Below are 22,885 nucleotides of genomic sequence, written 5' to 3' on the forward strand. Positions count from 1 at the left end.
ATGAACGTTTCCCTCACTGTCAGTCATGTTTTGCTTCTGTATGTTTCCTAAAAGAGCAGCCATATTTAATATTGTGAACTATGATGTGACTCCTCCTCTCCCCATCCTCAAGAACAGTGATAAATTTCAGAGCATGCTCAGCAGAACTGGATTGCATTATGCACAGTACACATGTTCATTGCCAAAACTGTACTCGCCGGAATGTATGCAAGCAGAATGAATTGCTGAGACTTCAAAATCCCCGTTCCTCAGAACTGATTTTATTAGCCAATGTACACCAAAGATGGGTGGTAAAAGAAGTATGGTTTTTTCGCATCAGTGAAGCCCTATGCTGTTAAGACTGTAGCTTTCCAGTCTTTGCTTAAGCCTTGCCAGCCGTGTGCTGCTGTAACACCAGAGACACAGCTTTGCAACCTGTCACCTCTTCCGGCAGGCAGCCATCCTGGTCTCGCAGAGTGGGGTCCGCACCAGACTGGAGCAGCAGCTCCACGATGTCCAGAAACTCACAGGCAGCAGCTGACAGGGAAAGTGACAGACATGAAAACAAGGTTACTCGGAGACAGAGAGACCAGACTTCAGCAGGAGGGTCACGTGCTGAGCTGTGAGGAATCCAGAACGACGAGAACCCTTACAGTGGCGGTAGGGGGATCAGGCCTCAGAAGCAGAACTGTGACGGTACAGTGGACTTGTGAATGTTAGGAAAATCAAATTTACTTTTTTGGTTGCCCAAAAGCAAGCACACAAATGCAATTTTTACTTTATTATGATGTTTAAAAAATCTTTTGATTTTTTTGAGAGAGAGGAAAGGAGAAGGGAGAGAGACAAAGATAGAGAGAGAGAGAAACTGATCAGCTGCCTCTTGCATGCCTCCTACTTGGGACTGAGCTTGCAAACCCGGACATGTGCCCTGACCTGGAATCAACCAGCAACCTCTTGGTGTACAGAAGGATGCTGAACCAACTGAGCAACACTGGCCAGGGCAAAATACATTTTTTAATTGTGAGGCTTTTTTATTCTACTAGCGTTCCCGTTGCAGGAAAAATCCTGCAATAGGATTTCCTGCTGCACTCTACCCCGCCTCCGCTCCTCCCTTGTCGCCCGCTCCGCCTTCTCCTCCAGCCCGCCTGCGTTTCCCTTCGCCCCTGGCCCTGACTTTGCTCCTCCCTTCTCCTCCCCTCCCCCCTTCGCCCCCCGGCTTGCTTGCTTCTTCGAAGCTTTACTCCCTTCTGCAGCTCTTGGCTTCTTTCGACGCTGTCTTGATATGCAAATTAGCTGCCATCTTTGTTGGGGTAATTTGCATACTCATCCTGATTGGCTGGTGGGCGTGGCTTGGCTGGTGGGCGTGGCTTAGGTGTAGCGAAGGTGCGGTCAATTTGCATACTTGTCTATTATTAGATTAGATTCTTAAAGATGGAATGGAGAAACCAAGATGGTTGCCTAGGTAAGCACCTAAACTGCTGCCTTGTACAACAATTTCAAAACAACAACTAAAAGACAGAATGGACATCATCCAAAACCACAGGAAAGCTGGCTGAGTGGAAATTCTACAACTAGAAGGAAAGAGAAAAGCTCACGGATCAGAGGAGCCTCAAAGCGCTGAGGTACGGAGACACGTGCGCAGAGAGGAAGGGCGGCCGAGTGCCTGGCTGGCAGGAGGGGAAAAGGAAGCCCCCGACTGCATTGAACCCCAGTTCCGACTGCACTGAACCCCAGCTCCGGCTGAAACCCCGTAGACCCAGGCTCATACGGGTGGAGTCTGGACTGTAGAGAAAGGCACACGGAGACCTCTCTGCGCGCACTGAGGTCTGACTGTGGAGGTTGCCGCAGGCTTTCCATAGCGGAAGGAGTCAGAAGCTCCTGACTGCACTGAATTCCAGTTACGACTGCACTGAAACCCAGTTCTGGGCGAGCCCCTGGGGGACCCATGCTCTTACGGGGGGAATCTGGACTGTCAGGCAGAAGCTCAGGGGAGCCACGGAAGGCAGAGGTCTGGAGGCGCGTGCGCAAGGGCAGGGCTGACGGGAAGCCAACACTATCTGCTCAGCCCTGAGACTCCGCCCCATCCAAGCTGAGCGCAGAGGCTTTTCCAATTTTGCAAGTCTGGTCCTATAAGACTGTCTCCAATACAGAAGGTGTCCCGGCATAGACACAGCTGATACTCACAGCCAATTGGCCTGGAGGTCAATTCCTCCCAGTGATACCAACAACAATCAAGACTTAACTACAACAAGGCTGTACACACAGTTCACAAAGGGGAGCACCAAGAGTGTCTACCTCAGGTAACTGGGGAGGCTGAGCCACTGGGCCCTATAGGACACCTAGCACACAAAGCTACCCTACCAACTCAGGGAAGCAGCGAAAATGTGGAGTCAAAGAAACAGACCACAAATGAAAGAAATGGAGGAAAACAAATGACTGGATATAGAATTCAAAACCACAGTTATAAGGTTTTTCAAGAATTTCCTAGAAAAGGCCGATAAATTTAACGAGACCCTCGAGGATATGAAAAAGGACCAACTAGAAATTAAACATACACTGACTGAAATAAAAAATATTATACAGAGACCCAACAGCAGACTAGAGGAATGCAAGAATCAAGTCAAAGATTTGAAATACAAAGAAGCAAAAAACACTCAACCGGAAAAGCAAAAAGCAAAAAGAATCCAAAAAGTTGAAGATAGTGTAAGAAGCCTCTGGGACAACTTCAAGCGTACCAACATCAGAATTATGGGGGTGCCAGAAGAAGAGAGAGAGCAAGATACTGAAAACCTATTTGAAGAAATAATGACTGAAAACTTCTCCCACCTGGTGAAAGAAATAAACTTACAAGTCCAGGAAGCGCACAGAACCCCAAACAAAAGGAATCCAAAGAGGAGCACACCAGACACATCATAATTAAAATGCCAAGGGCAAAAGACAAAGAGAGAATATTAAAAGCAGCAAGAGAAAAACAGTTAATTACCTACAAGGGAGCACCCATACGATTGGCAGCTGATTTCTCAACAGAAACTATGCAGGCCAGATGAGAGTGGCAAGAAATATTCAAAGTGATGAATAGCAAGAACCTACAACCAAGATTACTCTACCCAGCAAAGTTATCATTCAGAATGGAAGGTCAGATAAAGAGCTTTACAGATAAGAAAAAGCTAAAGGAGTTCATCACCACTAAACCAGTATTATATGAAATGCTGAAAGATATTCTTTAAGAAGAGGAAGAAGAAAAAAGTAAAGATAAAAATTATGAACAACAAATACATATCTATCAAGTGAACCTAAAAATCAAGTGAATTAAAAATCTGAGGAACAGAATAAACTGGTGAATATAATAGAATCAGGGGCAAATAAAGGGAGTGGACTGATAATTATCAGGGGGATAGGGGTGTGAGGGGTGCCGGAAGAGACTGGACTAAAATCGTACACCTATGGATGAGGACAATGGGGGGAGGTAAGGGCAGAGGGTGGGGTGGGAACCGGGTGGAGGGGAGCTATGGGGGGAAAAAGGAGAAACAATTGTAATAATCTGAACAATAAAGACTTAATAAATTTAAAAAAAAGATGGAATGAAGGGAAAGAACAAAAAGAATGTTTAAGTATCTATTATACTTTGATCAGAACAAAGATAGGTTCTCAAAAGGCTAAAAATGTTGTAAATGTCAAAGAAAAGATTTTGCTTTGTCTTTGAACAGGGGGTAACTGAACTTTAAAATTTGTAAATGAAAAAATAAAAGCTGGCTTAGTAATTAGACCATACCTTTGCATGATCTTCTCCCCCTTCCATCCCCCCCCAAATAATAAATGGTACCAATCAAAGGTGCAAGAAGGGAAAAGGACCTATAGATATCAAGACTGATTATGAAGATGGTGTGATATGGCCCCCAGGTTGGACAAACAGACTGAAGGACTAGAACACAGAGCTGATGGTTCCTTTGTACATATATGGAGACTTGATTTATGAGTATGCTGGCATCACAGATCAGTGAGGAAACAAAGACCCATTAATTAGATGGCGTTGAGACAAGTGGGCTAAAGACAAAAACAGGCATTTCACACCATAAATGGCAATAAACATGAAAAGATGAGCAACCACATTAGTAACCAGGGAAATGAAAATTAAAATCAGGAGATACCATTTCATACCCAATAGGTAGGTGAAATGAAAAACTTAGACAACACCAAGCCTTAAGAGGGACCAGGACAAGGGACACTCCCCTCGAGACTGTAGGAGGGCACACTGGCGAGGGCACTTTGGAGAACAATTTGGCATTACCCACTGACCCTAGACAAAAAGTGCACATGCTCAGACCCAGCAACTCTGCTCCCAGTATGTACTCTATAGGAACTTCTGCATGGCTTCTCCAGGAGATATTAGCAAGAATGTACATAGCAGCACTATTCATAGTAGACCCCAAATGTAAACCACCCAAATGTCCATGTAGAATAATATGTAAAAATAAAGTACTATTTACTTATAAATGAAACCCCACAAAACACTGAAAACTAATGAACTCTAGCTTCATACAACATGAGTATCTCCAGAACGTAAAGTTGAAGGAAAAAAGTCAAAAGAATATATAGTTTGATTGCATTTAAACAAAATTAAAATAAAGTAGACGAAACTAAACAGCACTGTTCAGAGACACAAATATGTAGTGAAACTATAATCATTAATATAAAATTTGGAATAGTGCGAATCAGTGCGGGGGGGGCGTGTAGGAAGGTTATGTGCTTGGGTAGACACACAGAGATATTGGTGAAGTTCTATTTCTTAAGCTAGGTGTTGGGTACATTTTTAAAAAGCTACATTTTAAACTATTCATATACATTTTATTACTCTTTTGTAGTATGATATATTACACAACAGCAACAACAAAAGGTTAGAAAAAAAGGAAATAAAGAAGGATAAAGAGCTAGATTCAATGAGTATTTTATTGAACACATACTATATCATTCCTATCAAGGATACAGTTAAGATTACTGTTCTGGGGATCAACCGAAGGACTTATATGCATGTATATAAGGATAACCAATGGACACAGACAATGGGGGGGGGGGGTTAATGCATGTGCCAGGGGGTAGGGGAGGCCGGGGGGAGGTCAATGGGGGAAAAAGAAGACATATGTACTATTTGTAATACCTTAAACAATAAAAAAAACAACATTACTGCTCTGGGAACGTATTATAAAACAGCTGGGAGAGGAATACGTAATTCAGCAACTCTACCACAAAAGAATGAATAAGTTCTATGAATGCGTGCATATGCACACATACACACATGCAAAGGCGGGAGAGGAGAAGGTTGAGGACTCAGGAAAAACATCACCAGTAGGTAGTATACAAGTTGAGCTTTGAAGACAGAGTAAAATTCCAGCTAAACTCAGAAGGAAAGGCATTGCAGAGTGAGAAAACACCACCGCCAGAGACATGAGAGCACAGGAACGCTGAGAACTGGCTGTTGTTGCACACAAACAACAGAGGGTCAAACACAGAGAGGCTGGGTTTCAATCGCACTGGACAGGGTGCCTTGAAAGCCATACTTAGAAATTTGGAGTTAATAAGCTGGGGAGTGGCATAATTTGGCTTCTGCATTAGGATGATCATTCTATAAAGAGTGACCTGAAAGTCTAGAAATGTGTGGCAGCAGACCAATTAGGAGATTGTGGTAGTTCTTTAAGGGGCTTAAAATTAGCCAGTGTTAGCACAAATATAAGGGACTGAATAAGAGAGCCAATGAAAGTCAAGAAGGACATAGCAACGTAGTTAAAAAATGTCAGTGTACACTAAATTTAATAATTAACAAAGCTGACATGTTATGTTTATAGACCCTTAAACATTTATTTATATTTTGTAATTTTCCTTTTGTTTTGTGGGACAAAAAAACATTTTATTTCTAATGTGTTTATAGGTTTTTGAAATGTTCATAGGCTCAAGGCCTATGATTATAATGTTTACTGAATAAAATGGCCCGAGTAGCCCTAACCGGTTTGGCTCAGTGGATAGAGTGTCGGCCTGTGGACTCAAGGGTCCCAGGTTCGATTCCAGTGAAGGGCATGTACCTTGGTTGTGGGCACATCCCCAGTAGGGGGTGTGCAGGAGGCAGCTGATGGATGTTTCTCTCTCATTGATGTTTCTAACTATCTCTCTCCCTTCTTCTCTGTGAAAATCAATAAACTATATAAAAAAAAAGGCCCGAGTATTTCTACACTTGATATGAAACCCAGATACCATAAAGAAAATAAATGATAAATCTGAATGCATGGAAACCTAAAATTGATAAATTTGAACACATAAAAATTTAAAACATCTATACCATACACACAAAAACACTATACCTATAGGTAAACTGGGAAGGGACCGTGGGAGGGCTCCAGGACGTGTCTGGCCTGTCTTGCCCAGTCCCAATCGGCCAGACCCTAGCAGCAAGCTAACCTACCAGTCGGAGCATCTTCCCCCTGGTGATCAGTGTGCATCATAGCGACTGGTCAAATGAATGGTTGGACATGTAGCATATTAGGCTTTTATTATATAGGATTACAATTTATATATATAAAAGCCTAAGCGACTATCTGACCGGTAGCTATGATGCACAATGACCATCAGGGGGCAAATGCTCAAAGCAGGAGTTGCCAAGCTGTGGTAACTTGGCAGCTGCAGTTCCCGGGTGATGCACCCGGAGCCAGAGAGGAGGGAGCCCGATTCCGGGGTATGTCACCTGAGAACCGCCCTCTTGAAATCTGGGACCCCTTGGGAGATGTCGGAGAGCTGGTTTCAGCCCAATCCCCGCAGGCCAGGCTGAGGGACCACATCTGTGCACGAATCCGTGCACCGGGCCTCTAATTTACTAGGGGCCCAGTGCACAAACTCGTGCACCTTGAAAGGAACTGTAGGCCACGAGGCTGCGACAGTCACAGGGGCAGGTCTTGGCCCATCCTCCATGTCCCTGCCCGGCTCCTAGTCCCATCTGCTGGCAGCCCCGCTCCCGCTGCCACCGCTCCCATGCACTGACGGCGCAGGCCCCGCTTGCACCCGCTGACGGCGCAGAGCAATTGGGGCCGGCACCAACAGTGGATGTGAGCGGGGCTGGCACCTTCAGCGGGTGCGAGCAGCGGCTGCTGCCCCAATCGCCCCTCAGGAGCAGGGGGAGGTAGAGAAGCCCTGAGGGGCGATCGGGGCCGACAGCCACCGCTTGCACCCACTGACAGTGCTGAGCGATTGGGACCAGCACCAGACGCCAGCAACAGGTGCGAGCGGGGCTGGTGCCAGCAGTGGGTGGAGCGGCGGCTCCGGTGCTGGCAACGGGTGCGAGCGAGGCCATCGGCAGCAGGTGTGAGAGGTGGCTGCTGGCCCTGATCACCCCTCAGGAGCAGAGGGAGGTGGAGAAGCCCTGAGGGGCGATCGGGGCCCGGCAGCCCCGCTCGCACCTGCTAATGGTGCTGAGCAATCAGGGGCAGCACCGGACTCTGGCACCGGCTATGGTTGTGAGCAGGGCTGGTGCCGGTGCCGTCAGCAGGTGCGAGTGCTGGGCAGAACCGCAGTGTGTGGGAGTAAAGAATTTTTAGTAACCACCAGAGTCTCGCCCCGATGACAGCAACCGGCACCCCACCTTGGTCTGGTGCCCTGGCTCACCTGCTCCACCATCCTGCCGTGGCTGATGCCATGTTGCGCGCATGCCCTCTGGTGGTCAGCGCACGTCATAGCGACTGGTTGTTCCACCATTCGGTCTATTTGCATATTAGGGTTTTATAGATATAGATTATTCTTTTTGTATATTGCTGGGTTTGATTTGCTAACATTTTTATTAAAGATTTTTGCATATATATTCATGAGTGATACTGACCGATAGTTTTCTTTTCCTCTAGGGTCTTTTTCTGATCTTGGTATTAGGGTAATGTTGGCCTCCTAGAATGAGTTGGGCAGTGTTCCCTCACCTTTTATTTTCTGGACAGTTTGTGTGTAGAATTGGTATTATTTCTTCCTTAAACATTTAGTAGAATTCATCAATGAAGCAATCAGGTTCTGAAGATCTTGATGTGGGAAAGTTTCTGGCTACAAATTCAATTTCTTTAATAAATGTAGGGCTATCTAGGGTACCTATTTCTTTTTGAGAGAAATAGTTTGTATCTTTTGGTAGTTTGGGTCTTTTCAGAAATTTATCCATTTAAGTTATCTAATTTATTGGCATAAAATTGTTCATAATGTTCCCTTATTTGCTTCATAATATCTGTAGAATCTATGTTGATATCTTCCTTTCATTCCTTAAATTGGTAATTTGTTTTTCCTTTTTTTTTTTAAAAAAAGACCTTTCAGTTTTATTGAACTTTTTAAAGGTTTCATTGATTTTCTCATGGATTTATTTTGGTTTTCTATTTTAATGATTTCTGCTCTGATCTTTATTATTATACTAGAGGCCTAATGCATGAATTCATACATGGTGGGCTCCCTTGGCCTGGCCAGTGATCGGGGCCGATTGGGGCCATCTCCCCAAGTCCCGATCAGGCCCGATGGGGGCCGGCCAGCTGAGGAGGGAACGTGGGAGGTTGGCTGGCTGGGGAGGGACTGCAAGAGGGCTCCAGGTTGTGTCCGGCCCGTCTCCCCCAGTCCTGATCAGCCAGACCCCAGCAGCAAGCTAACCTACTGGAGTATCTGCCCCCTGGTGGTCAGTATGCATCATAGTGGCTGGTCAAGTGGTCAACTGATCAGTCGGACACTTAGCATATTAGGCTTTTATATATATATATAGATATATATATATATATATATATATATATATATATATTCCTATGCTTATCTTGTACTTAATTTGCTCTTTTTCTAATTTAAAAAAAATATATTTTATTGATTTTTTACAGAGAGGAAGAGAGAGGGATAGAGAGTTAGAAACGTCGATGAGAGAGAAACATCAATCAGCTGCCTCTTGCACACCCCCTACTGGGGATGTGCCTGCAACGAAGGTACATGCCCTTGACCAGAATTGAACCTGGGACCTTTCAGTCCGCAGGTCGACACTCCATCCACTGAGCCAAACCGGTTTCAGCTCTAATTTTTTTAAAGGTAGAATCTTATATCATTGATTTGAGACCTTTATTCTTTTCTAGTAAAAGTATTTAATTTCCTTCTAAACACTGCTTTTAGCTGCATTCCACACATTTTGATAGGATATTTTCATTTAGTTCAAAATATTTTCTAATTTCCCTTGATATTTCTTCTTTGACCTATGAATTATTTAGAAGTGTATTTAAATGTTTTAGAATTGGGGATTTTCCAGATGTGTGTCTGTTATTAATTTCTAATTTAATTCTGAGGTGGTCATAGAGCAAACTTTGTATAATTTTTTTTACATTTGTTGAAATTTGTTGTATCACCTAGAATATGGTCGATCTTGGCAAAGTATTCCATGTGTACTTGAAATAATGTTTATTCTATTTATTAGATGGAAAGGTCTATAGATATCAATTAAGTCAAGTTGATTGACAGTACTGTTCAAATCTTTCATATCCTCGCTGAATTATTATCTACTTGCTCTATCAATTACTGATTTATTGCTTGACAAAGGGTTGTTTTTTTCCCTTGCTTTTTTGTGTCTCATAATTTTTGATTGAACGCAGAACACTGTGTGTAGAAGGACAGTGGAGGCTGCAGTAAATAATACTATTTACCCCAAGAAATGATTCCTCTTCTTCTGTCATGCCATTAATATGGGTGTTGGTTAAATCTAGTCAGCAGTTGAACTGGATTTGAGGTTTGTGGGTCCAATAGGTAACTTCAGTATATCACCCATTTCAATTCCTCCAGGTGTGGGCTGCTGCTTCCTTATACTTCGTGTGCAGTCCAGGGTGCAAGAGGGTTTTTTCAGTATTCTTGCTCCACCTTCAGCTTTCAGGAGTCTCTGCATGTCTACCACAAAGGGAGTCTCTCTCTTTCTACTCTGGTTCTAAGACTTCCATTGCTTATTATTCAGGTTAAAGCTCATGGTGGGAGTGGGATGGAGTTCTTTGTCCTCTTGGCCTAGTCTGTCTCAGACTCAGGCAAACCCTCAGGGGTTATGATCCCATCCCTCAGTGTTCTTGTACCCCCTCCCAGAAATGTCAACCCAACTCTGCCTTGTATGAGGGAGAACATGTCCTGAGTGGGAGAGAGTCTCCTGCCCTGCCCCAGTAGTGAGATTTCTCTGCTTTATGTTGGTGCAGGGTTCAGAGCCTAGGGGTTCCCTGTTCCTCCTTGGCAGCAGATTTTGCTTTCATTCCTCCTCCAAAAGCAGTGGATATCTGCCTGGGCCCAGGGACAGGAGGAGGATAGAAAAGTTTTCTGATTTACCACCAGTGGTTTAAGGATTTTCATATGAACTAAGGGTCCAGGGAAGTGGCAGAGTTTCACGACTGTATGCCACAGAGGAGGGCTCTCTCTGTTCTCAATTTCTCTTAAGAGCATCAGTTAATGATAAAGAGCACTGGAGTGAGGACTCTGCTTGGGTCTGAATTATTCTGAAATGTCATTCTAGCTCACTTGAAGAAGGTTTTTTTCTTATCTGTTTTATGGTGGTTGCCTCTTCCTCAGTTGCTCCACCCAAGTGAAATGGTCTGTGCGTCTTGTAGGGGCTTGTCACTCTTTGCTGGATCTTACATGGAAGCCAGTTTTCTTTGCTGGATCTTATATGGAAGCAGAACTCTCTGGAAGTTTGGTTTTAAATGACTTAGTGTGACATTTCTTCTTTTGCTCTCTGTTGGTACTCAAGTAAAATGGTTTCTCTGGCTCCCTTAACTGCTCTCACTCCTCTGGTGGAGCTCAGGGCTTCCTGGCTGTACGAGGTGAAGTAGGCACAGAGTCAACAGTCCAAACCAGGTTGGGATGAGTTGTGAACTTGGGACAAACTTAGGCACCAAATTCTAATCCATAATAGCACAAGGTCAGAGATGGTTCTAAGTGAACAGAGGTAGAGGGCAGAATTTTTTCTGAACTAAAATCAGACCAATTGGGAACCCTATCTCTGCCTTCAGTGGGGTAGGTTTCTTAGACGGCCACTAAAACTACATATTTGATAACTGAATAAATAGAGGAGGAGCAAAACAGAGAAAGGCAAGAATTGCCTATTCTATACTTGGGGCAGGTATTGGTGGGTTGAGATCATATTTTGGGGTATGGCACAGATGGGGAAGAAGGTGAAGACTGGATATATTTACCAAGGTCCAGGATTCAACAGAAAGTGTTTAGAATTATAACATCCCATCGAGAATTTAAAAATATCTCCCAAAATAATATAATGAACATTATACCATGAATCACTGTATACCAAATTAGATTCCAATGGAAGACAGTTTCTTACAAAATATAACAAAGTTAAAGACACATTGCCTAATATTAAGTAGCTGTGAGAGGAGGATATTTCTCCTGCAGAGAACTAATTGCATGACATTTGTATTTTGAGAAATAATCATTTAACCTTTTTGCCGCAGCTATCAGTCTCAACTTATTGTGAGAAACACTTGGTTAGGTTTTAAAATTGGAACTTTTAAAGCAGTATCAGAGGAATAAATTTCCCAGTGTATAAATCTATAACACAGGATAATAACTAGCATGTTCTGTCAGACCACTATTGGCTCAAATCTAACTCAACACTTGAGATACTAAGCATGAAGATCCAGTCTAAGTAGATGTGCACTCTGGCTGAAAACACTAAGCTGGCCATCTCAGACAAAGGGGCACTGATTTCATAGATGCTGTAAGAGGAAGGGAGAGATGATATAATCTGTGAGTACTAACCCAGGAGTGGAGCTTAAAATTTTAAGTTCCATAGCTAGAGGATGATAGCTAACCAGTTGAGAAAAGGCTAACGAGACTGTATAACAATCCCCTTAACCTAACAAATGTGAATACAATTTTAGCTCAAGTCTAACTATAAAATGAGATTTACGTTTGGAATTTAAGGATTATAAAACTACTTGTGAGTAAGGGATATGCTATCCATAAGGAAAGGACTTTGATTAACAAGTGCCAGGAGTTTATGCAAAGGCAGACAGACATGAGAGCATAAGGAATCAGGAAGCTGTAGTAGAGAGACAAAAAGGAAGTGAAGAGAAAGACTGGTTTACAGGACAGGGAAACCACACAGGTGAATCATACCCAGTATAAGGTGGGCACTGCGGCACCACCTCTTGGAGATTCACTGTTGATAGGCATGAACTATGTTTATGGTTAGCAGAGCCTCCTGGCACAGATAAGTGCCCAACAAATAGTTGTGTTTTTTTTTTTAATAGGCGTTGAACCCCCAATTAGATGGTGAGTTACTTGATTTCATGCTTTTTTATTCTTTCTCCTCCCTCTAGCACTGTGCTAGGAACCTAGTGTTTGCTCAAAATTCATTAGTTAATTGATTTCTTTGCCTTTGGCATCTTCAGTGAAGCACAATTCATGAGGCAGAGTCATCTTTTAGAGATGTGTGAGCTGCCCACTCCCTCAAAATGGACAAAGGCAAAGAAGATGAGAGAGGGGGTGAGAAGGAAAGGGGGCTAACATTTTACCCTCTTAATGAGGGGATATATTGGTGCCCACAATGTGCTGGGAAATAGAAAAACAGTCATAAGCCCATCTCAGAAAAGCTTGAGCAAGTCCACAGGGAGAAGAACAGTTGCTGAATTTATGGTACCCTGGGAACCTCTATTTGTCAAGTGCCATAGAGGCAGCCCTGACACTGGCACAGGTGAAGATGAATTTCATTCAGAGCAGTGAGCCTTCTGACTCCATTAATCCTCAGGGTTTTGATGATGAATTTCTTTCTTTTTTTATTTTATTTATTTTCACTCGAATGCCTCCTCCCACTGCCCTGTAACAGCGTGGAAGGAACAGAACAGATGGTGCTTTACGTGGAAGACCAAGGGCTCATGAGGATACAAAGCCTGCCCACTCTGAAATCACATGACTGCACGTGCAAGGAAAAGCCTTGATTTCCCCTGGGAGACACAGATGCAATGATGTTAGTATTCCCAGTGGAGGGAGAGGAGGGGAAGGCTAACAGGCCATTTACAAGGAAGACCACACTTATACTAATATACTCTTCAGCAAGGATCATGTTTAATTAGAAAATAACAGGAGGACCAATATCTGAAGATTCAAAAACACCAAAGTAAAATTGAGGCAAATAAGGGTTTCAGTATGCTGCTATGCAAAGCCCATTTGGAAAGAACCAGTATGGCCGTACAGTAGTAGAATACTGGCCTCTAGTTAACCTGCCATTGGCTCTGACCCAGTTTTAATCAGAAGAAGCCAGGATTTACAACCTGCTTAAGGATGGAGTTTGACAACTGCTATAATCAGAAGAGCTGTCAACACAAGGACAGCTGTCAAGCCAAACTGTAATTCATAAAAAATAGTAGCTAAGCACCTAAGACATCCCCAACATTGTCTTTGCACTCCCTGGATTTAACTATACTTTTAGTTTTATGAAAGTCTCAAAAATAGGTTACGGGTCCTAAAATCAAACCAAATCAACAAATAGCTACTGAGTGCCTATTAAATAAAAAAAGGTTAAATAACATTAAGTGACTAAAAAGATAAACTATGCCCAGCAGATTCCCTGGCATTTGGTAGGTATTTAATAAATGGTAATTACTATTATTATTGTATGCCAGACTTTGTTTTGATGAGCTTAAAAACTGGCAAAAGTCTAGTGACCTGGTTTTAAAAAAGAAATCTAAATTAAAAATGAATCACTCCTACAACTGATTATTAACTTAAAATATTAATTTCATGAAACATTCCTGGTTGTCAGAATATTTTAGTTTTATATATTTGTAATGCCAAAAACCTCTAACTAATGGTATTATTTTTATGCTTAATTATCTTGATTATAACATATATGATATTTATTTTGTTCCTTCTACAATAAATAATATAATGAGTTAGAAATAGAGGTTTTACAAGATCAATTTTGGCCAGGATTCCTGAATCAGGGATAATTTTTATTAATGTTTTAAACTCTCAGTGAACAGAAATAAGACTATAAAAGTGCAAAGACAGACACAGATATTGATATATATGTTTACTCACAAATACGGTTTTGAAAAATAGCGTTGACTCACTGACTGAGGTGCCCAATAGTAAAGGATTTCCATTTATTTTATTTCTAGAAGAGATCATCTTCCACAAAATAATGTCTGTTTTAAAAGGATATTAGGACTGTTATTATGAAAAGAGCACTGGAAGTTTAACCAGGAGACCTGGAGAAGTTTCTGGTCTCTGCTACCTACAGCTCATGTTACCCTCTCTGGACTTGAGATTTTCATTTGCAAATGTCGGGAATGTGTGTATGTATATTATATATATGTAATTTTAATTAACAAATATTTTAAGTACAGTACAGAGAGGACTATAAAGATTAATAAAACAAAATTTTGGTTGTTATAAATAATGCTGCAATAAATGTTGTTAATCACGTCTCATTATATACATGTCCAGTAGTATTTCTAGGGTATGTATCTAGAAGGAGACTTCCAGCTGGTTTTGGGTACCCTAGCTACAGTCATAAATGAGTTGGGGCATGCATTTGGTGACATTTCAATCCTTTTTATCAGGCCAAGTTACCATAACAGCTAGCCCAATAGTTTAGACTCCTAGACAACCCAGTGAGGTGCTTGACATCCAAGCAAATACTAAGCAGTGGACAAAAGTGCTCAGGGGCACCCGGGATACTTACTACTGAATGGTGATCTGGGATTGCCAAAACTAGTAAAATAGCCTAATATATTCTCTCCCAAAAGGTCTGAAGGTGGTTGATCCTTTATCTGATTTAAATATTGATGGTTGTCTCTTATTCAACCATATTCACATCCAAATAGAAAAAAATAGGAATACTTTTACTAGTACTTTACACTTTACAAAATACTTCAATATCTTTTACCTCATTGAATTTACCCAGTAGCTCTTTAAAGCCATTATCCTCTATTTTATAGGTGACATAAATAAAGATTATTTAACTATGCTAATAAGTTAGTAGGGGAAATGAGTTAAAAAATAAAATCTATTTTTCTTCAATTACATCAAGAAATTATTGTTTGCAGGATAGATTCTAGCTCCTACAGTAACAGTGATTAGCATCTTAGTTGTCACTGACAGTAAAAGAATAAAATAATAAATTTTCAAAGGGAGATTGGAGGAGCCTTCATTCCTGTTGATAGTACAGAAATGCTCAATTCACTATGAATGTGCCCATACGAATTTTAATATACTGTGGACACAGACAATGGGGTGGTGAGGGCCTGGGGTAGGGAGGAGAAGATAGGAGAGGGCTGGAAGAGGTTAATGGAGGAAAAAGGAGGACCTATGTAATACTTTCAACAATAAAGATTAAAATAAAAAAAAAGAATTTTAACATATCTTCAACTTTAGAGATTAATCTATTTTTTTAAACAAAAAGTTACTGTATCTTTGCTAGTGGCCAGGCATTTTACTAAGCACTAAATAGTGCTGGACAAAGTTGAGATAAACATATAGAGAAAAGTTTCAAATGATTATTAATAGTTATGAAACATCTTACCATAATGTAGAGCTGTTTGACCTTCATTGTCCTATAAAAGAAACAAAAAATACATTTAGAAGTTATTGCAAAAGTATGGAAGTACATAAGCTATAGCAAATATCTGATATTACAAAGTTCTATAGGTTTATCAGATACATAAAATGAAGAAGTTAATTCTTTGAGCCTCAGTAACTTCTGTGGTTACCAGGGGCTGTGGGGAGAGAGGAATGGGGAATTATTGGGCAATGGGTACAGCATTTCAGGTTGGGATGTTGAAAAAGTCCTGGTGATGGACGCATGACAATGTGAATGTTCTTAACGCCACTAACCTGCACACTTAAAAATGTATATTTCACAACCATTTAAAAAATAGAAAAGTAAAAGGTATGAGCCAAGAACTGCAAGAGGCAATGTTCTCCACTTTTGGAGAAAAGTCTGCAGTAGGAGAAAAGAAGGAAGAAGTACTGATAAAGAAATAGCAGTGAGAGATGGAGAGGGATTGAGAGTCTCTGGTTCTTGTCATTCTGACTATACCATTGCCTTTCTTGTTTAGATGAGCCAACAACAAAATACTCCCTAGACAAATGTGATAGTTTTGTCACTGCAAACAAGTGTCCTCACTGATACGGTATGCAAGACAATTTATGACCCAAACCTTGGTCATCTTCCTCCCAATTCCTTCTCCTCCCAGTTTTGTGACTGCCAATTACTAATCAATTGGGACTCCCACATCTGTAACTGTTCTTCACTCTGCTGGAAAAGATAGTGTCTTGCTCTTTTATCTGATTTAAATATTGATGGTTGTGTCTTTAAAGATAGTGTCTTGCTATTTTCTCCTGTTTTAAAATTTGTCTACCTAAAGTATAGACTTATTTTGTAGTCTCTAATAGTTCCTCTAGTTCTTGGAGTTCAGAAAGAGGAGGCTGGGTGACAACACACTGATGCTTGTTGGGCTGCCTGAGGTTCTCTTTTTGATAGCTTCCTGTGTGCTTTATAATTTAGGACTGTAAATTCATTTTAAATGGGGTTTTATCTGAAAAATTCAGGATTGAAAGTCTTTCCCTCCACAATGATTTTTGCTTTTCTATCTGCCAGGCACCTCTGAGATATTATCAAACTGAGATCCTTGTGTTGATTTCTTAGCTTGTAAATTTTTGAACCCTTAAGTAGTGCAAATTTTAAAAGGGCAAATCTCTCTCCCTTCCCACTACTAGGCTTGGAGCACAGACCAAGACAAACTCTCCTTGTCCACATGTTGGTGGGCAGACTATTTTTAAGTCTACTTTCCTGATGGTGGTTGGTGTTGAGATCTCTACCCCATGGGTATTGAGACTGGCCTATTCTTGCAGGGCAGCCCAATGTGGGTTTAAACTCACTACTTTTTTTTTTTAAGCTTTGGGTTTAAAAAAAACACACTTATTTTACAACCTTTATGACTCAGTTCATCTTCTTCAGGAACCCTCCTGAGTCCTCAGGCAGAGTTAGGTGGTCCTGCTTTCTAGCACTGTGCACAGCATACACGCTGTGTATTAGTCTTTCTCTTCTATTGAGGCTGTAAGCTTCCTATAGGCAAGTATTATGGCTTTCATCCAGAGCCTATCACAGTGTCTTGCATACAGTGTGTGCTTCCATGAAATGAAACAATGAATATATTTATCTTTCCCCATTGATTTATTACTTAATCTCTTGACTACCTTTTTTCATTTACTTGAACATTTTTTTTTAAAGTCCCACATATTTCCTATAGTGTGGAGTATAATACTAGCTGTAATAATCCAATGTGGGCCTAAACAATAATGAACAGGATATGTAGTTTATAGTTAACTAGGTGCAAAATCACTACTATATTCAGGTTGACTTCTAGTCCTTTTTTCTTCCCTATGTGCACAGAATGAGTTGGTCACTCTTGATTCTCTCCCCACATGTCTTCTGCATTGACCCTTTTGTACTTCTATTATTTTTATCATGTCCACATTTTATTCATAACTAGAGGCCTGGTGCATGAAATTCGTGCACAGGGGCGGGGGGGGGTGTGTCCCTCAGCCCAGCCCACACCCTCTCCAATCTGGGACATTCCTCTCACAATCCAGGACTGCTGGCTCCCAACTGCTCACCTGCCTGCCTTCCTGATTGCCCCTAACCACTTCTGCCTGCCAGCCTGATCACCCCCTAACCACTCCCCTGCCAGCCTGATCTAACTGCTCCCCTGCCAGCCCGATTGCCCCTAACTGCCCTTCCCTGCCGGCCTGGTTCCCCCCAACTGCCCTCCTCTGCAGGGCTGGTCCCCCCCAACTGCCCTCCTCTGCCAGCCCAGTCACCCCTAACTGCCCTCCCCTGCTGGCCTGATCGCCCACAACTGCCCTCCCCTGCTGGTCATCTTGTGGTGGCCATCTTTGACCACATGGGTGTGGCCATCTTTGACCACATGGGTGTGGCCATCTTGTGTGTTGGAGTGATGGTCAATTTGCATATTACATCTTTATTATATAGGATTATTTTTTTAAGGACTTAGCTTTCTTCTATCTCCAGATTGGGTACCCTATCAAATACAAGAAGTTTGTTTTCTTATTCTATCATATGAAGTATTGATGAAAATATTAATATTTTGCTCAGAACAGATATAGAGGAAACACTATTTTATCCTTTTAACATTAAGCCACTAATAACACTGTTTTCTGTGCATTAAAACACTATAGCCAAGTCCTGATTTCTTCCCTACTGTTAACTACATTTTATCAATCTGAATCAAAAGCTACATTTCCAAGTCAAGGTTTCATATATATATATTGCAGTCATGGGAATAATGTGCTTCCTAGGTGTTCTCTATGAGCAGAAAATTTTGCTGAATGTTACTGGATTTCTTTTTTTGTGTGATCATAGTGATACTGATACTCTAATTTAGTTCAGACTTGACCTATCATCTCTGCCAATGTTAGGTTCTAAAGGTACAGTAGTAAGGCAGCATGAACCATTAAGAGTATTAATAGCAGAGCTGCACAGAGAAGATACATTTTCTCATGTGCCTAAAGAGAGGTTTTGTTCTTACCCAATAATTTGATAAATTATTTGATTTTAAATTTTATTTTAAAAATAGTATTTCAAGTGAGTATACAAGGAGGCACTAAAGAAAATTGGTTATGAGGCATTGGAAGTAGTGATAAAAATGATGAGTTAGTAATATGATTTGGGATAATTTTTAATATTATTTCTAAGCTTAGAATGTACTGCCTCTTTCTCTATGAGATCTGTGACTCTAATAAATTAAACTAAATTGACAATTTGGAAGTTTGCAAATATATTTTGTGATTACTTTTTAAAGAATTTCCTAGATATATGAGTAAGCCTTCAGTTGAAGGTTACAGACATACTCCTTACTTGAACAACAACAACAAAAAGGGAAGTATAGTACCACCTCATTTAACTGGCATCTTTGGAGAGTGAAAAACCTGCAGGTTTTTCAAATAATTGGAACATTACCCTTTGAGCATGCATGTAATGGTAAAAAATTACTATTCACTTGTACTTTCTCTGAATTGGAATACCATCTATATGTTTGTAAACATTTCTCAGCGAGTACAATTATTAGCTATTTCCAATAAAAATTTATCAAACCAATTTAAATTATGGTTACTTATAAATGGCTCTTTATAGGTACAAGCATGACAGGGTTACCCCACCTGGCACCATCCACTTCTTGTTTGCTATGTTCTTCAGATCACCATGCCTAATTTGTGGCTTTTGAGATCAGATGCTGGGAGCTGAAGTGTATAGTGTTTAATGTGAAATACTGAGATTTTTGATCTTTCAACTTCGAGCATGTCCACCTAGAAATCAATTAGAGCAGGGATATGAACATAAGAACCATGACTCCAATCACAGAATTGATTGGCAAGCCGAGAATAGAAAGACAGAAGGACAACCAAATTGCCTTCTAATTTTATTATCTTTTCCGTCTTCCAAAAGTACTAGAGAAAGGGAGTACTTTAAAAAGACATCAAGAATTTTCCTCAGTTCTGATCTGTTTATATATCTAACTACCTTGATATGTCTAAATAGGTATTTGAGAGAAACAGAGAAAGGATGATTATTTTAAATTACTCTAATCAAATTGTCGTCTTTAGAGACCTAAATTTAAAATTCTTCTTTCATTCATCTTTTGTATGCCTAGCACATAATAAGTACTAACAAAATGTTTGATCAATGAACTCGATGATTATAACTAATATAAATCCTGTTTAGTTTTTAATCATTATTAATAATTATTTTAAAGCAACATTACAATACTCTTACTATTATGATTATGAAGCTTTAATAAAACACATCATCTTGTATCTACAAAATCTTTACCTCTGTTATTCCTCTTTGTATGTTAAATGGAATTTGTATTAAAGAAGGAATATGACTCCAAACATTTTTTCTCAGTAACCTCAAAATAGAATATAGGAACCCAAACCTTAGTCTTTATAAACATTCTGTTTTAAAATATATTACAAAGAATAAATGGAATTGAATGTCAAGAATGAGTAAGTGAAAGCTTTTACTCATCTGGTTTACAACTTATATCAGCTAATTTTTCTAAATTTAAGTTGATTAATTTTTTTTGGTTGTTTCATTTCGAATGACCACACCAGAAGAGGGTTGTTTGTCATGGTTATTTATGCTTTTCCTTTCTGTTTTAGCTTAAAAGAAATGTTCAAATTTAATAAGTATGGAGTTGTTATAAACAGCAGCAAAAACAATTCCAATAAATTAAAATCGGTCATACATTTGAAATCTTTGCAAGGGATTATACACTAGGGTAAAATAAAAATACTCAGTTGAATTAAAAATAAAATCACATAATAAAGTTAAAATGTAGACAAATTCAACTGTGTTTAAAATTCAAAGTACAGACAGATCTCAGAGGGGAGGGGAGTGAGGTGGATGGGAAGAGATCAACCAAAGAATATATATGCATATATGCATAGCCCATGGACATAGACGATAATGTGGTGAAGGACTAGGGGCGCTGGGGTCAGGTTGGGGGAAGGCAAAGGGAGGAGAAATGGGGGAACAACTGTAATCAAGTCAACAATAAAAATAATTCAAAGTACAAAAGAAATAAACGTGCAATCCCTACACTATACCCTCCATATCCTTTCTGTCCAAGTAAATAAAAGTTTGTAAGAAACACAAATGACAAAATAATATAGAAAATTTAAACTCAGACACTCAAATAAGAAAAGAAAAAATGCACCCATGACCCCCCTATGTGATTCTTTCCCATTACATTTATTTTTTTCAAAAGTTTATTTTTTCTCCCATTACATTTAAAACGTCAGAGAGCCATGGCAGCTCCTCTCTATCTGGCTTGGTCCTCCCTTCTTTAATACAAATTCTATTTAACTTACAAATGGAACCACCACCCACTTCTCTGAGATCGGTTTAAAAGCAGCCACTCTTCTTCATAACTTAACAAAATATTTTTTTTTATCCTCACCTAAAGATATGTTTTCACTGCTTTTTAGGGAGAGAGGAAAGGAGAAAGAGAAGCACCGATGTGAGAGAGAAACATCAATTGGTTAGAGAACCATGAGCCTTCATAACCCTTACTTAAGCTTTCTCTCAACCACCTTTATCCTTTACCTTGTTATCATATGAATATGTCTGTGTTTTCCTGCTGTTCTGAAGGTAAGGATCATGGCACAGTTTAACTTTATAGACCCCTATTTCCTTTATCCCTTGCATCTAGCACAAAACTTTGCATAAAAATAAAAGTTAAATAAGACAAAAAATAAATAAATAAACTACTTGCAGAGTTATACCTCACTAACCCAGGGACTCGATTTCTGGCATTCTCAAGTACCTGGAATAGGGCCCAGATTCTGGGGGGAAATGCTGATAAGGGTCATATTAAACATGTTGTGATTAGTTGGCTCACTGCAGAGAAGGATTTTTCTTGATGGTTTGAGAAAGCAAAGCAAGGCCAGTCTTTGCCAATGAAATATGAGATGCTATGGGAGGCAGAAGACATGGAAAGGGAACAGTGAAGGAAAGCAAGGAGTAGAGCAGAAATGGTAAAAAGAGGGCCAGCAAAGCCTAATGGCAATTAGAAGAAAGAATGGAGGCAGCAATAGTAGCAGCCAGCAGAAATTAAAAGCTGTGACAGCAGTGGCAAGTTGCAGACATTTTAGACCACAGAGAGCAGCCAGCCATAAAGAGGGCTGGGCTGCATGCCAACCAGTAGATTTTAGCAATCTCAAGAGAGAAAGAGAAGCTCTGGCCCCATGCTTCACACCGTCTATAAATACCCATGGTATAAGTACAATGACTTAAGAAGGAAGCAGTGAAGTATTGGATATATTTTAGAAAAAGTATTTTATAGAAAAACATTTAAAAAATAAAAAGCAGAAAGTAATTTTTCAGCTATCTGAAACCAACACTGGTCTAGAATGTTTAACTTTCCAAAGGGAACTGAATAGTTGAGATTTTATTAGAGTGAGGGAAGTAAAAGGAACAAACATTGGCTAATTCCTATGTGTGCTGAAAGTTTTACAAACATTGTTTCTTTAATCCTCACAACAAGCCTATTACATAAACATTATTATCATTTTTGAGAGGGGTAAAATGAGGCTCAGAGAGATTATATATAACTTGCCCAAGGTCCTAGGCCTTTCATCATCAAAATACATGCTTTCTCAACTGTACTATGCTGCTGAAAAGGAGCCAGGGGAATCAAGACAAAGTAAGGAGAAATGTGGTTAAACTTTTATTTTTGCAGGATAAAGACGATAGGTAGCCTAAACCAGCAGGCGACAACCGGTGGTCTGCGAGGTCCCCGAAAGGTTGGCAACCGCTGGCCTAAACTATAATCTCACGTCAGATTATTAATCATAATCTCCAAATTGATATGTCACATTCAGCGAGTGAATATTCTTACTCTTTAGGACCATGCACTCATCTTTACTTCTCCTTGGCTGATTGCTGTACTTTTCCAAGTATGCTTATATCAAGAAGCTGTAGCTAAATCTATAAATTTTTAAAAATTAACTTGCTAAGCTGGTCTAGCATTCAAAGTTAGGTACATAAGAAAAGAGAGCCAAACTTCTTTCTCTTCTGAAGGGTGTTTTGCTTACTGCATTGCTGTTTCTATAATACTGTGCAGTAAAAATTCAACATATCTCAATCTACTCTATTCTATGTCCTTTGCATGGTAAATAAGCAGACATCTAGTGGAGAAATCCAAGAAATGATTCTTTCCATTCATACTCATTCACTCTTTACTTTCACAATGAAAATTTTCAGAGTGTGTAGGTCCACACAACAGTTCTCCAACCACAGAGGGTGCTATGAAATAGACACTTTTATTTGTTGTTGGTAGGAACATAAATTAGCATAATA

At 40.2% G+C, this 22,885-nt stretch overlaps 1 protein-coding gene across 1 annotated transcript in view; it reads right to left on the reverse strand.

Moving 5' to 3' along the window:
• Positions 1-240: 240 nt before the first annotated feature.
• ACBD6 (acyl-CoA binding domain containing 6) overlaps positions 241-22,885 on the reverse strand; it is a 143,734-nt gene continuing 121,089 nt past the window's right edge. The window contains exons 7-8 of the mRNA XM_008145910.3: positions 15,524-15,554; positions 241-516 (exon numbers count right to left, since the gene is read on the reverse strand). Of these exons, the coding sequence (XP_008144132.1) occupies positions 362-516; positions 15,524-15,554 (186 nt within the window). The 3' untranslated portion in view covers positions 241-361. The remainder of the gene's footprint in view (positions 517-15,523; positions 15,555-22,885) is intronic.

The sequence above is a fragment of the Eptesicus fuscus genome, chromosome 22 (assembly GCF_027574615.1).
Source record: "Eptesicus fuscus isolate TK198812 chromosome 22, DD_ASM_mEF_20220401, whole genome shotgun sequence".
Classification (NCBI taxonomy): domain Eukaryota; kingdom Metazoa; phylum Chordata; class Mammalia; order Chiroptera; family Vespertilionidae; genus Eptesicus; species Eptesicus fuscus.